At 60.0% G+C, this 15,315-nt stretch overlaps 1 protein-coding gene across 1 annotated transcript in view; it reads right to left on the bottom strand.

Moving 5' to 3' along the window:
* ARAP1 (ArfGAP with RhoGAP domain, ankyrin repeat and PH domain 1) overlaps positions 1 to 14,993 on the bottom strand; it is a 31,992-nt gene extending 16,999 nt beyond the window's left edge. The window contains exons 1-8 of the mRNA XM_061368372.1: positions 14,879 to 14,993; positions 9,633 to 9,702; positions 9,092 to 9,212; positions 7,997 to 8,190; positions 5,707 to 6,013; positions 5,498 to 5,583; positions 3,962 to 4,144; positions 1,239 to 1,413 (exon numbers count right to left, since the gene is read on the bottom strand). Of these exons, the coding sequence (XP_061224356.1) occupies positions 1,239 to 1,413; positions 3,962 to 4,144; positions 5,498 to 5,583; positions 5,707 to 6,013; positions 7,997 to 8,190; positions 9,092 to 9,212; positions 9,633 to 9,702; positions 14,879 to 14,943 (1,201 nt within the window). The 5' untranslated portion in view covers positions 14,944 to 14,993. The remainder of the gene's footprint in view (positions 1 to 1,238; positions 1,414 to 3,961; positions 4,145 to 5,497; positions 5,584 to 5,706; positions 6,014 to 7,996; positions 8,191 to 9,091; positions 9,213 to 9,632; positions 9,703 to 14,878) is intronic.
* Between the last annotated feature and the right edge of the window lie 322 nt (positions 14,994 to 15,315).

Genomic DNA, 15,315 nt, shown 5'->3' on the forward strand with positions numbered 1-15,315 from the left:
TTGGCTGCAGAGGCGGGGAAGGGAGGTGATGGCTGGGGCAAGCGGGAACACCTCCATCCCGGCGCCTGGAATGCTCCCAAGGTGGAAGTTCACCCTGGGTTAGGGTGCGGATGGATCCCATGGGAGCCACAGTGGGTGGAATGGGTGGGAAGGTTTAGGGGATGCTGGAGGTGGGGGGCAGAGGGATGTCCACTGGGATGCCCAGGATGGTGCCTTTGTCCTTCCCTGCATCCCATATAGGGCTTTGGGCCAGTATCCCTGGCTGGCTCGATGATCCTAAGGTCCTTTCCAGCCCTAACTATTCTATGATTCTATGGTGGTGCTCCCCAAAGCCCTTTTTCCCTCTCCTGGGGTACACAGAGCAGCTGGATATCCCCACGCTGGGAAGCTGCTGGGTAGGATAAAGCTCTGGGACCACACTCCTGTATCCCCAGGGATACACCGGCAAGGTTCTGGAGCCCTGTATCCCCCAGGATGCTCTGACCGGGTTCCGGAGCCCTGTATCCCCCACGATGATCTGACCGGGTTCCGGAGCCCTGTATCCCCCAGGATGCCCCAGCAGGGTACCAGAGCCCTGTATCCCCCAGCAGGGTACCAGAGCCCTGCATCCCCCCGGATGCCCCAGCAAGGTACCAGCACCCTGTATCCCCCAGGATGCCCCAGCAGGGTACCAGTGCCCTGTATCCCCCAGGATGCCCCAGCAGGGTACCAGTGCCCTGTATCCCCCAGGATGCTCTGACCGGGTTCCAGAGCCCTGTATCCCCCAGGATGCCCCAGCAGGGTACCAGCGCCCTGTATCCCTCAGCAGGGTACCAGCGCCCTGTATCCCCCAGCAGGGTACCAGCGCCCTGTATCCCCCAGCAGGGTACCAGCGCCCTGTATCCCCCAGCAGGGTACCAGCGCCCTGTATCCCCCAGGATGCCCTGGCAGGGTACCAGCACCCTGTATCCCCCAGGATGCCCCAGCAGGGTACCAGCACCCTGTATCCCCCAGCAGGGTACCAGCGCCCTGTATCCCCCAGCAGGGTACCAGCGCCCTGTATCCCCCTGTATCCCCCAGCAGGGTACCATCGCCCTGTATCCCCCAGCAGGGTACCATCGCCCTGTATCCCCCTGTATCCCCCAGCAGGGTACCAGCGCCCTGTATCCCCCATCAGGGTACCATCACCCTGTATCCCCCGGTCTCCCCCAGCCCCATTCCCGGTGGGATCCCCTGAGCCGCCGGGCTCAATCCCTTACCTGAGGACCTGTTGTGCAGCAGGAACTCCATCTGCAGGCGCTGCCCGCTGCGCTGGGCCAGGGCCAGGGCCGTGGGGCACTGGGGGTCCCCGGTGGCGCAGGACGCGGCGGCCCCGCAGAACAGCAGCGCCTGCGTCTCCGCCAGGTCCGCGGTGGTGACGGCCGCGCAGAGCGCCTGGGGAGCACCGGGAACAGCGGGATGGGGCCCGGGCGGAGCGGGACAAAGGAGGGGAGGGACGGGACGGGAGGGAGGGAGCGGGGGAGCCGCTGAAGTCACGGGGCGGGAGCGGGGCAGGAAAGCAAACAAAGGCACATGGGAGAGACTGCCCTGAGGGGAGGAGGAGGGACACGGGGGGAGCGGGGATGGAGCTCCCTGGGATGGGATGGGATGGGGTGGGATGGGGTGGGATGGGATGGGATGGGATGGGGTTATCTGGGATGGCATTCCCTGTGCCAGGATGGCATTCCCTGTGCTGGGATGGCATTCCCTGTGCTGGGACGGCATTCCCTGGGCTGGGATGGGATTATCTGGGGTGGCATTTCCTGGGCTGGGATGGTGTTCCCTGTGCTGCAATGGTATTCCTTGTGCTGGGATGGCATTCCCTGTGCTGGGATGGCATTCCCTGTGCTGGGATGGTATTCCTTGTGCTGGGATGGTGTTCCCTGTGCTGGGATGGCATTCCCTGTGCTGGGATGGCATTCCCTGTGCTGGGATGGGATTATCTGGGATGGCATTCCCTGTGCTGGGATGGCATTCCCTGTGCTGGGATGGGGTTATCTGGGATGGCATTCCCTGTGCTGGGATGGTATTCCCTGTGCTGGGATGGCATTCCCTGTGCTGGGATGGTGTTCCCTGTGCTGGGATGGCATTCTCTGTGCTGGGATCATATTCCCTGTGCCAGGATGGCATTCTCTGTGCTGGGATGGTATTCCCTGTGCTGGGATCATATTCCCTGTGCTGCAATGGCATTCCTTGTGCTAGGACGGCATTCCCTGTGCCAGGACAGCATTCCCTGTGCCAGGACATCATTCCTTGTGCCAATGGGGCAAAGTGGAGTGAAGCCCCAACCCAGCACCATGCCCATGGCTGGGAATGGGAATGGGTGGATGGAAGTGAATTGGATGCTGGTCACTGTAGGAAGATGCTGGAATCACAGCGTCCCCCTCAACACCAACCCCATTCCAGCCCAGTGCTGGACCCCAGTGCCATTTCCAAGCTGGGAAGAGGTGAAACCCGGCTGTGGAATGGGGAATCCCATCCCAGACTGGGCTTTCCAGCCTGGAAATGGGGCGGGGTGTGCCCCATCGGAGATGTCTCCCTGCTCCCACATCCAGCTCATCCCTCCTGGTGAACCCAGGGTACCCAGTGGGGACACAGGGTGTGCAATGGGGGTGATGTGATACAGACAGGGATACGGGCAGGGATAAAGGCAGGGATAAGGGCAGGGATGCAGGCAGGAATAAAGGCAGAAATAAGGGCATGGATAGCGACAGGGATAAAGGCAGGGATACAAGCACGGACGCAGACAGGGGTAAGGCCAGAGATACAGACAGGGATACAGGCAGGGATACAGGCAGAGACAGAGGCAAGGACACAGACAGGGATAAAGGCAGGGATACAGACATGATACAGACAGGGATACAGGCAGGGGTACAGACAGGGATACAGACATGGATACAGACAAGGACACAGACAGGGATATGGACATGGATACGGACATGGATACAGGCAGGGATATAAGCAGGGGTATAGGCAGGGATTCAGGCAGGGATACAGACAAGGAAACAGGCAAGGCTACAGACAGGGATACATGCAGGGATACAGACATGGATACAGACAGGGATACAGGCAGGGATACAGACAGGGATACAGACATGGATACAGGCAGGGATACAGGCAGAGACACAGGCAAGGACACAGACAGGGATAAAGGCAGGGATACAGGCAAGGATACAGACAGGGATACAGGCAGGGATACAGACAGGGATACAGACAGGGATACAGGCAGGGATACAGACAGGGATAAAGGCAGGGATACAAACAGGGATACAGACAGGGATACAGACAGGGATAAAGGCAGGGATACAAACAGGGATACAGGCAGGGATACAGACAGGGATAAAGGCAGGGATACAAACAGGGATACAGGCAGGGATACAGACAGGGATAAAGGCAGGGATACAAACAGGGATACAGGCAGGGATACAGACAGGGATACAGACATGGCTACGGACATGGATACAGACAGGGATACAGACAGGGATACAGGCAAGGATACAGACATGATACGGACATGGACACAAGCAGGGATACAGGCAGGGATACAGACAGGGATACAGACAGGGATACAGACACGATACAGACAGGGATACAGACATGGATATAGACATGATACAGACAGGGATACAGACAGGGATACAGGCAGGGATACAGGCAGGGATACAGACAGGGATACAGACAGGGATACAGACAGGGATACAGACATGATACGGACATGGATACAAGCAGGGATACAGGCAGGGATACAGACATGGATACAGACATGATACAGACATGGGCACACACAGGGTTACACACAGGGTTAGAAGCCACCCAGCCCATACCCTAGGCTGGGCACCCTGCCCGGGCAGACCCCGCACCCCAGAGCAGGCTCAGGACCCCCCCACCCACCCACCCCAAGCACCCAAGGGGACCCCGCAGGCGATGCCCCCATGGCACGGACCCTGTCGAGCTCCTCCTGGTTGCCGAAGAGCGGGTGGTAGCGCCGGTACTTGCCCTCCCGGTACTTGGCCCTCAGGAAGCGCCTCCTCTCCTGGCTCCCACTACTGGGGCCGATGGATTCACTGGGGGGGACGTTGGCGGCCCAGAACTGGTTGGCGACAGCGTTACCGATGTGATGGAAGAGCTGAGGGACAGAGAGGGGGAGATGGAGAGGGGATGGGGTGGGATGAAGGGGGCTGAAAGCCCATCTAAACCCACAGGTAGGGACCCCTTCCACTGGAGCAGCTTGCTCCAAGCCCCTGTGTCCAACCTGGCCTTGAGCACTGCCAGGGATGGGGCAGCCACAGCTTCTCTGGGCACCCTGTGCCAGCGCCTCAGCACCCTCACAGGGAAGAGCTTCTGCCTAAGAGCTCAGCTCAGTCTCCCCTGGGGCAGGTTCAAGCCATTCCCCTTGGCCTGTCCCTACAGGCCCTTGTCCCAAGCCCCTCTCCAGGTTCCCTGCAGCCCCTTTAGGCACTGGAGCTGCTCTAAGGTCTCCCCTTCAGGAGCCTTCTCTTCTCCAGGCTGCCCCAGCCCAGCTCTCTCAGCCTGGCTCCAGAGCAGAGCTGCTCCAGCCCTCGCAGCCTCCTATGGACCCGCTCCAGGACTCCTCATGCAGGATGAGCCCAGCAACAGCTCCCCTCATGGGGACATTCAGAGCCCAAAGCTGCTGCTGTGCCTGCCCAGGGACCAGTGGGGTGCACTGGGGGGGTGACGGGTGCTGCATGGGGTGCGCAGGAGCACCCACTCACTGCAGGAACGCAGCCCCACAGCACGGCTCAGCCCAGCATCTGCAGCCCCCGCAGCCACTGACCCCCCCTTCCTGCCTGGAAAACCACATCTGGAATGCAGCATCCAGCTGCAGGCAAGGGGCGGGATGCTCTGCATCCATCCAGGGGGATTTAAAGGCCATTCCATGGCTCCTCGCCATCCCAGTGCCCGGTACCGAACGATGCTCAGCCTGACATGAAGAGGTTTCTCGTTGTCTCAGCGAGCCCTTGGGTGCTCTGCCAGCATCCCTAAGCCCTTTGGGTGGCAGCAGAGCCAGGGTGGGAATGGGATGCTGGCAGCACCCTGGGTTTGGGCACCAATCCCGGAGCAGGGAGGGGATGGAGCACAGCTGGAAGCGTTTGGGGGCTCGGGGAGCAGGCGATGCCGGAGGCAGCGCGGGTGGGACGCAGGCAGGAATGCGGGATCTGAGCAGGAAAGGTCGGGAAGAGCGGGGCCAGCCAGGGTCTGGGAATGTGGCTGGGTTGGGTCTGGGAATGAATCCCGTCTGTGTCCATGCATTCCAATGCAACCCTTCCTCAGCACCGCACACAAGTGCTGCTTGTCCTCACCGCATGGGTGTCCATGGACCACAGGGATGGGGATGGAGGATGCTGAGGGGCCAAACCCACCGCAGTGTCACCCCAAAGGCTGGGGAAGTCCCATGGGGAGGGGAGGGATGTCTGCCCCCCAAAAAGGGGCTTTGGGGGGGGTTGATCTGCACCAATACCTGGATCAGCTCCTCCGTCCACACCTTCCTGTCCATCTTCAAGCTCCGCACTTTGCTGATCGAAGGACCCAAGCCCCGGTGCTCCCCTGCCACCGAGACAAAGCCATTGAGGAGCTGCTTTGGGATGGGAGAAGCCAACCCCAGCGTGGTCCCCAGCACCCAGAGCAGGGGATGCAGGGCCCGCTCTGCCCGCCTCGGGATGCAGGTACCCGCGCATCGCTTGCAGATGACCACGCAGAGGTTGATGGAGGCCCAGTCGGGCTTGGGGGCACCACAGTCGGCGCAGGAGCGGTTGGGTTCCAGTGCCCAGATCCTCTCGGCCACCTCGGAGCTGGAGAGGGCCTCGGTGATGGATTGCTCCATGGCTTCCAGCCACTCCTCCTTGTCCTGCTCCGAGTCGGCCGCGAAGCTGAAGGTGCGGTACGGGGTGGTGAGCTCGAAGCCGCGGCGATCCACATCCTTCACGTTGCCCACGTTCATCTCGATGTAGGTGATGCCGATGCCAAGGCGATGGTCCTGGGGTGAGGGTGGGCAATGGGGACTTGGGGATGCAGGAGATGCTGTGTCCCCAGCTCCCATCCCTATGGAGCATCTCCAGGGGGGTCGGTGCTCATGGGGGACCCCAAAGGTTGGAGCTGGTGGTGAGAAGGGGCTGCAGCCCCAGGGTCAGCAGCCTGTGAGGGCTGAGCTGTCCACATTTAGGGGGTGGTACCCCCAGCTCAGTGCTGCTCTGCTTAGTGTGTGGGTGCAAAAGGAATGGTCCCCATTAAAGCATCACTGCGGTGCCGATGCTGTCACCTCATCCACTGTGCAGGGTGTGGGTGCAAAGGGAAGGGTCCCCCTTAGAGCATCACTGGGGTACCCGATGGTGTCACCTCATCCACTGCTCAGGATGTGGGTGCAAAGGGAACGGTCCCCCTTAGAGCATCACTGGGGTACCCGATGCTGTCACCTCATCCACTGCGCAGTGTGTGGGTGCAAAGGGAAGGGTCCCCTTAGAGCATCACTGGGGTACCCAATGCTGTCACCTCATCCACTGTGCAGGGTGTGGGTGCAAAGGGAAGGGTCCCCCTTAGAGCATCACTGGGGTACCCGATGCTGTCACCTCATCCACTGCTCAGGGTGTGGGTGCAAAGGGAAGGGTCCCCCTTAGAGCATCACTGGGGTACCCGATGCTGTCACCTCATCCACTGCCCAGTGTGTGGGTGCAAAGGGAAGGGTCCCCTTAGAGCATCACTGGGGTACCCGATGGTGTCACCTCATCCACTGTGCAGGGTGTGGGTGCAAAGGGAAGGGTCCCCCTTAGAGCATCACTGGGGTACCCGATGCTGTCACCTCATCCACTGCCCAGTGTGTGGGTGCAAAGGGAAGGGTCCCCTTAGAGCATCACTGGGTACCCGATGCTGTCACCTCATCCACTGCCCAGTGTGTGGGTGCAAAGGGAAGGGTCCCCCTTAGAGCATCACTGGGGTACCCGATGCTGTCACCTCATCCACTGCCCAGTGTGTGGGTGCAAAGGGAAGGGTCCCCCTTAGAGCATCACTGGGGTACCCGATGCTGTCACCTCATCCACTGCCCAGTGTGTGGGTGCAAAGGGAAGGGTCCCCCTTAGAGCATCACTGGGGTACCCGATGGTGTCACCTCATCCACTGCTCAGAGTGTGGGTGCAAAGGGAAGGGTCCCCTTAGAGCATCACTGGGGTACCCGATGGTGTCACCTCATCCACTGCCCAGTGTGTGGGTGCAAAGGGAAGGGTCCCCCTTAGAGCATCACTGGGGTACCGATGCTGTCACCTCATCCACTGCCCAGTGTGTGGGTGCAAAGGGAAGGGTCCCCCTTAGAGCATCACTGGGGTACCCGATGCTGTCACCTCATCCAATGCTCAGGGTGTCTGTACAAAGGGAAGGGTCCCCCTTAGAGCATCACTGGGGTACCCGATGGTGTCACCTCATCCACTGCTCAGGGTGCGGGTGCAAAGGGAAGGGTCCCCTTAGAGCATCACTGGGGTACCCGATGCTGTCACCTCATCCACTGCTCAGGATGTGGGTGCAAAGGGAAGGGTCCCCCTTAGAGCATCACTGGGGTACTGATGGTGTCACCTCATCCACTGCCCAGTGTCTGGGTGCAAAGGGAAGGGTCCCCCTTAGAGCATCACTGGGGTACTGATGGTGTCACCTCATCCACTGCCCAGTGTCTGGGTGCAAAGGGAAGGGTCCCCTTAGAGCATCACTGGGGTACCCGATGCTGTCACCTCATCCAGTGCCCAGTGTGTGGGTGCAAAGGGAAGGGTCCCCCTTAGAGCATCACTGGGGTACCCGATGGTGTCACCTCATCCACTGCTCAGTGTGTGGGTGCAAAGGGAAGGGTCCCCCTTAGAGCATCACTGGGGTACCCGATGGTGTCACCTCATCCACTGCTCAGTGTGTGGGTACAAAGGGAAGGGTCCCCTTAGAGCATCACTGGGGTACCCGATGCTGTCACCTCATCCCCGTCACCCACCTCAGCGTTCTTGTAGAGGAGAACTTTATCCCCAGCCACCACCACGAAGAGCTTGTGCTTGAAGCCCCGCAGCTCCAGGAACCCGCTCCTATCGGGCAGCTCACTGGGGACCCCACTGGAGCCTGGGGACCCCAATGTCCTCCTCCGCTCCTCCACCACCTGCTGAAGGCTCCGGATCCACTCATTGCGATCGGCTGCAGGGATGGGGATGGGGATGGGTCAGGATCCAAGCCCTGGGGATGGGAAGCTCCAGAGCTCCTCCATTGGGCTGCAGGAGGTGAATGGGGGGGCCAGGAACCCAGCTCCTCCCTTGGGCTGCAGGAGGTGAATGGGGGGGACAGGAACCCAGCTCCTCCCTTGGGCTGCAGGAGGTGAATGGGGGGGGACAGGAACCCAGCTCCTCCCTTGGGCTGCAGGAGGTGAATGGGGGGGGACAGGAACCCAGCTCCTCCCTTGGGCTGCAGGAGGTGAATGGGGGGGACAGGAACCCAGCTCCTCCCTTGGGCTGCAGGAGGTGAATGGGGGGGACAGGAACCCAGCTCCTCCCTTGGGCTGCAGGAGGTGAATGGGGGGGACAGGAACCCAGCTCCTCCCTTGGGCTGAAGGAGGTGAATGGGGGGGACAGGAACCCAGCTCCTCCCTTGGGCTGCAGGAGGTGAATGGGGCAGGAGCCCAGCTCCTCCCTTGGGCTGCAGGAGGTGAATGGGGGGGCAGGAACCCAGCTCCTCCCTTGGGCTGCAGGAGGTGGATGGGGGGACAGGAACCCAGCTCCTCCCTTGGGCTGCAGGAGGTGAATGGGGGGGGCCAGGAACCCAGCTCCTCCCTTGGGCTGCAGGAGGTGGATGGGGGGGGCAGGAACCCAGCCCTCCCTTGGGCTGCAGGAGGTGAATGGGGGGGCAGGAACCCAGCTCCTCCCTTGGGCTGCAGGAGGAGGATGGGGGGGACAGGAACCCAGCTCCTCCCTTGGGCTGCAGGAGGTGGATGGGGGGACAGGAACCCAGCTCCTCCCTTGGGCTGAAGGAGGTGAATGGGGGGGGACAGGAACCCAGCTCCTCCCTTGGGCTGCAGGAGGTGAATGGGGGGCCAGGAACCCACCATCGCTCTCAGCACGGAACACGAAGTTGCGGTTGTTGGTGATGACCTCGAACTTCTGGTCCCCGATGCTGGTGATGCGGGAGATGCAGGAGACGGGGATGAAGCGCTTGGAATAGGTGTCCTGGAGCGGGGAATAGAGGGAGAGGATGCTCAGCACCACAGGGCCATGGAACCAACCAGTTCAGGTGGTTGGAGGCAGCCATCAGGTCCCCTCTGAGCCTTCTCTTCTCCATCTGAACCCCCCAGGTCCCTCAGCCCTTCCCCATCCCACCCCAGCACCAGCTCCATTCCCTTCTCTGACCCCACTCCATCCCCTCAGTGTCCCTCTTGCAGTGAGGGCCCTAGAGCTGAGCACAGGATTTGAGGTTCAGCCTTGGGATGATGGGATGGGGACCACCCCAGGCTCGCAGTGCATCCCGCATCCCACCAGCATCCCCCCAGCACCCACCCCCTGCTGCTCCCCAGATACCCAGCAGGATGCGGCCCCACAGGAGCATCTCCTCTGCCACCTCCTCCCCGCAAGGCCCCGACCCCAACCCACCTTCTCACTGTCGAAATAGCGCAGGTGCTCAGCATCCAGCTTCACCCAGCGCCTCTGGTAGATGTAGGACCTGCAAGGGACCCGCTGCAGGTCACCCAGCTGCACCCCAATGGGGCACCCAAGGACAGGGTGAAGGGAGGCCCCCATGGGACTGGGGCAGCCCCTTCCCTGCTCCCCCCCATCCCCAGGCTGCACCGAGTGCCCTTGAACTGGGGTGACTACGATGTGTTTCACGCCCCAGTTGTCAAGAGCCTGGGGCCACCTCAGCATCGATCCGGTGCCATGTCCCCATCCTCATCCCTTGATCCTGGTTTTGATCCCGGTTTTGATCCCAGTTTTGATCCTGGCTTTGATCCCAGTTTTGATCCATGTCCCCATCCCTCCATCCTGCACCATGTCCCCATCCCCATCCTTCCATCCTGCACCATGTCCCTATCCCCATCACTCCATCCTGCACCATGTCCCCATCCCTCCATCCTGCACCATGTCCCCATCCCTCCATCCTGCACCGTGTCCCCATCCCCATCCCTCCATCCTGCACTGTGTCCCCATCCCCATCCCTCCATCCTGCACCATGTCCCCATCCCTCCATCCTGCACCATGTCCCCATCCCCATCCCTCCATCCTGCACCGTGTCCCCATCCCCATCCCTCCATCCTGCACCATGTCCCCATCCCCATCCCTCCATCCTGCACCGTGTCCCCATCCCCATCCCTCCATCCTGCACCATGTCCCCATCCCTGCCCTGAAGATGCCCCCATCCCTTTCTGCATTTACCCCTCAGGACCCCAGGCCGGGCAGGGATGGATCCATGGGGACACATCCCAGCATGGCTCTGGCATGGAACCCTGCCGGGATGGGGACACGGCCCCGGCTGCTGCTCAAGGCCCTGTTTGCTCAGGGAGGGTTTCACCATCCCCGTTCGTGACACCAGAGCTCGGCCCTTCTGGAACCGGCAGCAGCCACTGGGGTCAGAACCGGGATCAGAACTGGGACTAAAACTGGGATCAGAACTGGGATCAGAAATGGGATCAGAACTGGGATCAAAACTGGGACTAAAACCGGGATCAAAACTGGGATCAGAACCAGGATCAGAACTGGGACTAAAACCGGGATCAGAACTGGGACTAAAACTGGGATCAGAACTGGGATCAGAAATGGGATCAGAACTGGGATCAAAACTGGGACTAAAACCGGGATCAGAACTGGGACTAAAACTGGGATCAGAACTGGGATCAGAAATGGGATCAGAACTGGGATCAAAACTGGGACTAAAACCGGGATCAGAACTGGGATCAGAACCAGGATCAGAACTGGGACTAAAACCGGGATCAGAACTGGGATCAGAACTGGGATCAAAACTGGGATCAGAACCGGGATCAGAAAACAAAACACAAAACCAGGATCAAAACTGGGATCAGAACTGGGATCAGAACTGGGACTAAAACCAGGATCAGAACTGGGATCAGAACTGGGATCAAAACTGGGATCAGAACTGGGATCAGAACTGGGACTAAAACCGGGATCAGAAATGGGATCAAAACTGGGACCAAAACTGGGATCAGAAATGGGATCAGAACTGGGATCAAAACTGGGATCAGAAATGGGATCAAAACTGGGATCAGAACACAAACACAAACCACAAAACAAACCACAAAACAAACTGGGATCAGAACCGGGATCAGAACTGGGATCAGAACTGGGATCAAAACCGGGATCAGAACTGGGATCAGAACTGGGATCAGAACTGGGATCAGAACCGGGATCAGAACTGGGATCAGAACTGGGATCAAAACCGGGATCAGAACCGGGATCAGAACCGGGATCAGAACTGGGATCAGAACCGGGATCAGAACAGGGATCAGCAATGGGATCAAAAGCAGCATCAAAAGCAGGATCGAAACCGGGATCAGAACCGGGATCAGAACTGGGATCAGAACTGGGATCAGAACCGGGATCAGAACTGGGATCAGAACCGGGATCAGAACTGGGATCAGAACCGGGATCAGAACTGGGATCAGAACTGGGATCAGAACCGGGATCAGAACCGGGATCAGAACCGGGATCAGAACCGGGATCAGAACCGGGATCAGAACTGGGATCAGAACCGGGATCAGAACTGGGATCAGAACCGGGATCAGAACCGGGATCAGAACTGGGATCAGAACCGGGATCAGAACTGGGATCAGAACTGGGATCAGAACTGGGATCAGAACTGGGATCAGAACCGGGATCAGAACTGGGATCAGAACCGGGATCAGAACTGGGATCAGAACTGGGATCAGAACCGGGATCAGAACCGGGATCAGAACCGGGATCAGAACTGGGATCAGAACCGGGATCAGAACTGGGATCAGAACCGGGATCAGAACTGGGATCAGAACCGGGATCAGAACCGGGATCAGAACTGGGATCAGAACTGGGATCAGAACTGGGATCAGAACCGGGATCAGAACTGGGATCAGAACTGGGATCAGAACCGGGATCAGAACCGGGATGAAAACCAGAACCAGAACAGGGACCAAGCCAGGATGAAAACAGGGATCAGAACCACTCGGCTCTGCCCTGGGAGCTCACCCCTGCCCCACGGGGCACAGGCACCCCCAGCCCCACTCTGACCCCCATTGCTTTTAGCTGCTATGGGGCTGGGGCCTGCATTTCCTCCCATGGCCTCCCCCAGGATCCCATCAGCAGCTTCCCAGGGACTTCCCAATGCTTCCGCTTCCCCAGCAGCCCCACTGCAAGCAGCCTCAGCTTCATCATCCTCCTCCTCCTCCTCCTCCTCCTCCTTCTCTTCCTTCTGCTCCTCCTCCCCCTTCTCCTCCTCCTCCTCCTCCTTCCCCTCCTTCTCTTCTTCTTCCTCCTCCTCCTCCTCCTCCTCCTCCTTCTCTTCCTTCTCCTCCTCCTCCCCCTCCTCCTCCTCCTCCTCCTCCTTCCCCTCCTTCTCTTCTTCTTCCTCCTCCTCCTCCTCCTCCTTCTCCTCCTCCTTCCCCTCCTTCTCTTTTTCTTCCTCCTCCTCCTTCTCCTTCTCTTCCTCCTCCTCCTTCTCCTCCTCCTCCTCCTTCCCCTTCTCCTCCTCCTCCTTCCCCTCCTTCTCTTCTTCTTCCTCCTCCTTCTTCTCCTCCTCCTCCTCCTCCTCCTTCCCCTCCTTCTCTTCTTCTTCCTCCTCCTCCTCCTCCTTCTTCTCCTCCTCCTCCTTCTCCTTCTCCTCCTCCTCCTTCTTCTCCTCCTTCTCCTCCTCCTCCTCCTCCTCCTCCTCCTCCTCCTCCTCCTCCTCCTCCTCAGGCTGCAGCCCCACTGCAGCAGCTCCCAAGCACCTTTCCCATCTCCTGTTTAGGTTTTGCTCCCAGCTGGAGCAGGAGCTCTTTGAGCAGGTTCCCTGATGGGACGGGAGTGAGCGTGACCCTGCACTCGCTCTGTGCACTGGGCTCACTGGGCGCATCGGGCTCACTGGGTGCATTGGGCTCACTGTGCTCACCAGGCTCACTGTGCTCACTGGGTGCACTGGGAGCACTGGGCTCACTGACCTCACTGTGCTCCCTGACCTCACTGTGCTCACTGTGCTCACTGGGAGCACTATGTTCACTGTGCTCACTGGGCTCACTGGGCTCACTGTGCTCACTGGTCTCACTGGGTGCACTGGGTTCACTGGGCACACTGGGCACACTGGGTGCACTGTGCTCACTGCACTCACTGGGCTCTCTGGGCTCTCTGGGCTCACTGGGCTCACTGGGTGCCCTGTGCTCACTGGGCTCACTGGGCACACTGTGCTCACTGGGCTCACTGTGCTCACTGGGCTCACTGTGCTCACTGGGCTCACTGGGCACACTGGGCTCACTGTGCTCACTGGGCTCACTGTGCTTCTGGGCTCACTGTTCTGGGACACTTGTCACTGTGCTCACTGGGTGTCCACTGGGACTGGGGTGGGACTGTGCTCATGGGGTCTGTTACTGACTGTGCCATGCTCTCTGTGCTCACTGTGCTCACTGGGTTCTCTGGGCTCACTGTGCTCACCGTGTGCACTGGGCTCACTGTGCTCACTGTGTTCACTTGGTGCACTGGGTGCATTGGGCTCACTGTGCTCACCATGCTCACTGTGTTCTCTGGGCTCACTGTGCTCTCCTGGTTCCTCCTTCCCCAGCCCATCCCAGCCCCACAGCTCCGCACCGTGAGCCCCAGCCTGGAGCTGGCACCCCTGAGGCAGGGCCACCGGCACCCGCTGCTGCCGCACTCACTGATGGAGGCACCGGGATGGAGGCACCGGGATGGAAGCACCGGGATGGAGGCACCATCCCTATGGATCCACCCCACTCCCCCCCCACGCTGCTTTTGGGGCCGCTGCCGTTCCAGGGCTCATTCCCATGCACGATCCAGTGGGAAGCTCACTGCAGCCTGCCCTCCTCCCCCACCCCCCCCCTTCCACTCCAACCAAGCCTTTTCCACCCCAAAATGAGCGGGTTTAACCCATTTTGGGTTAAATGGGGGTTTGCAGGGGGGACACCCCTCAAGGCGCAGGGATGGGTCCCGTGCCCCCCCCACCGCATCCCATCCATTCCCATCCCATCCCATCGCATCCATTCCCATCCCATCCCATCCCATCCATTCCCATCCCATCCCATCCATTCCCATCCCATCCCATCCATTCCCATCCCATCCCATCCATTCCCATCGCATCCCATCCCATCCATTCCCATCGCATCCATTCCCATCGCATCCCATCCCACCCCATCCCATCCCATCCATTCCCATCCATTTCCCATCCATTCCCATCCATTCCCATCCATTCCCATCCATTTCCCATCCATTCCCATCCATTTCCCATCCATTCCCATCCATTCCCATCCATCTATTCCCATCCATTCATTCCCATCCATCCCATTCCTATCCATTCCCACCCCATCCCATCCCATCCATTCCCATCGCATCCATTCCCATCGCATCCCATCCCACCCCATCCCATCGCATCCATTCCCATCCCATCCCATCCATTCCCATCGCATCCATTCCCATCCCATCCCATCCCATCCATTCCCATCGCATCCCATCCCACCCCATCCCATCGCATCCATTCCCATCCCACCCCATCCCATCCCATCCATTCCCATCGCATCCCATCCATCCCATCCCACCCCATCCCATCCCATCCATTCCCACCCATTCCCATCCCACCCCATCCCATCGCATCCATTCCCATCCATTCCCATCCCATCCATTCCCATCCCATCCATTCCCATGGCATCACTCACCCCTGGGGTGGGTTCTTGTCCAACCACCCCGCTCGCAGCGGGGCTCCCGGCGGGGACCCCTCCATGCCCGTGCTGCTGGGGAGGGCGGGCGCTGGGTGCAGGGGGTGCGGGCCGGGACTGGGGATATGGAGCAGAGGGGGGGGGGGTTGAGCTGGTTGGGGCCAGGGGGTGGGGACAGGGAGGGGGAGCCCCCCCCCCCGCACACTGCAGCCTCCCCTTGTCCTTCCCCGGGGCATGGGCAGAGCAGGAGGCAGCCTCGGCAGCAGGGAGGGTGCACACATGTGCACACACACACACACGTGTGCATACACATACATGTGTCCCCATCCTGCACACACACACACACGTGCATACACATCATACACACACACGTGTGCATACACATACATGTGTTCCCATCCTGCACACACACACACACACGTGCATACAGAGACACA

This window comes from Neopsephotus bourkii, unplaced genomic scaffold (genome assembly GCF_033783945.1).
Source record: "Neopsephotus bourkii isolate Nb327-2 ecotype Australia unplaced genomic scaffold, CSIRO-AGI_Nbou_v1 NB_10, whole genome shotgun sequence".
Classification (NCBI taxonomy): domain Eukaryota; kingdom Metazoa; phylum Chordata; class Aves; order Psittaciformes; family Psittacidae; genus Neopsephotus; species Neopsephotus bourkii.